General features: G+C 39.2%; 1 protein-coding gene across 1 annotated transcript in view; it reads right to left on the minus strand.

Moving 5' to 3' along the window:
- FRYL (FRY like transcription coactivator) overlaps positions 1-835 on the minus strand; it is a 200,086-nt gene extending 199,251 nt beyond the window's left edge. Inside the window, exon 1 of the mRNA XM_042782131.1 lies at positions 716-835. Coding sequence (XP_042638065.1) covers positions 716-835 — 120 coding nt within the window. The remainder of the gene's footprint in view (positions 1-715) is intronic.
- Between the last annotated feature and the right edge of the window lie 328 nt (positions 836-1,163).

A 1,163-nucleotide genomic window follows, 5' to 3' on the forward strand; every position in this document is an offset into this window, starting at 1 on the left:
AGTCCGGAATGCCGTTCTTCCAGCCTGTCCCTGGGATAGCACTGCAGGCAGGCCACACCCCCGGGGAAACTCCCCCTGGGCAGACCGGCCGCTCAGAACCCAGTCATGTGATCCATCATGGGAACCACCACTCACAACTGGAGTCCAGCCAAGTTGACACATCTTCAACTATCACACCAGCCTAAAATTCATACAATAGCTAAATAGTCTCTGCTTAAATCTCTTCTAATTGTCCAGTTACTATTTTATCTATCATAATAGTATTCACAAGTCTTCACAATCTGATCCACACATTCGTATTCAGGCTTCTTCCTTCCTCCTTCCTCACCAGAGGTTCTAATTACATAGGACTAACCATATTGTCTATTCACAGGTATTACAAATATAAAAATGTTTACTAGCTTATTATAAATTTGGCTACTATCATATCATCAACTTGCAGAATATTCTAGATTTTCCTTCATTCTGTTATGTTTTGTTTGTCTCAACAATTCCCATTGGCGAAGTCCATTTCTGTTCTTGTTGTGACCTGGAGTTATTTATTAGAGTGGATTATAAAGGCTTTTTTTTTACAGTTTTCTGGATAACTACTTCACTACTAATCTAGCCCTTTTTATTTTTTTCAAGTATATTATTCCCTTTGGGAAATGTGTATAATAATGGTTAATACCAAAGTCAAGAAAATATTTCAGATTTATAGGTCAGCTCTACTCACCAAGGGTTCAGCCATTACAACTTCAATTTTCTTTTCAGCTTGAACAGCAAATTCTGCAAAGAGGCTCTTGATGACATATTCACCAGGTTTGACATCTGGGTCAATCGTAATGTTTGACATGATGTTATTCTTTTTCCCCCAAGTGCAATGGAAGTTGGAAGGGGTGCAGTATTTATTTACTTTGCTTACTGCTGCTGAAGCTAAAAGTAAAAACAAACAAACAAAAAACACATTTTAATAATCAACTCCATGAGACTACCACAACCACCCTATTCCAAAATGCATCCTATCATAATTGCACCATCTGTTGTTATTGTTAGATGCCATCAAGTCATTTCAGACTCTTAGCGACCCTACGCACAACAGAATGAAACACCACCCGATCCCACACCAGCTCCATGATCCTTGCTATACATGAGCCCATCGTCACAGCCACTGTGTCAATCCA

Source organism: Orycteropus afer, unplaced genomic scaffold, assembly GCF_000298275.1.
Source record: "Orycteropus afer afer isolate SDZICR_OR568_19922 unplaced genomic scaffold, OryAfe1.0 scaffold00246, whole genome shotgun sequence".
NCBI lineage: Eukaryota > Metazoa > Chordata > Mammalia > Tubulidentata > Orycteropodidae > Orycteropus > Orycteropus afer.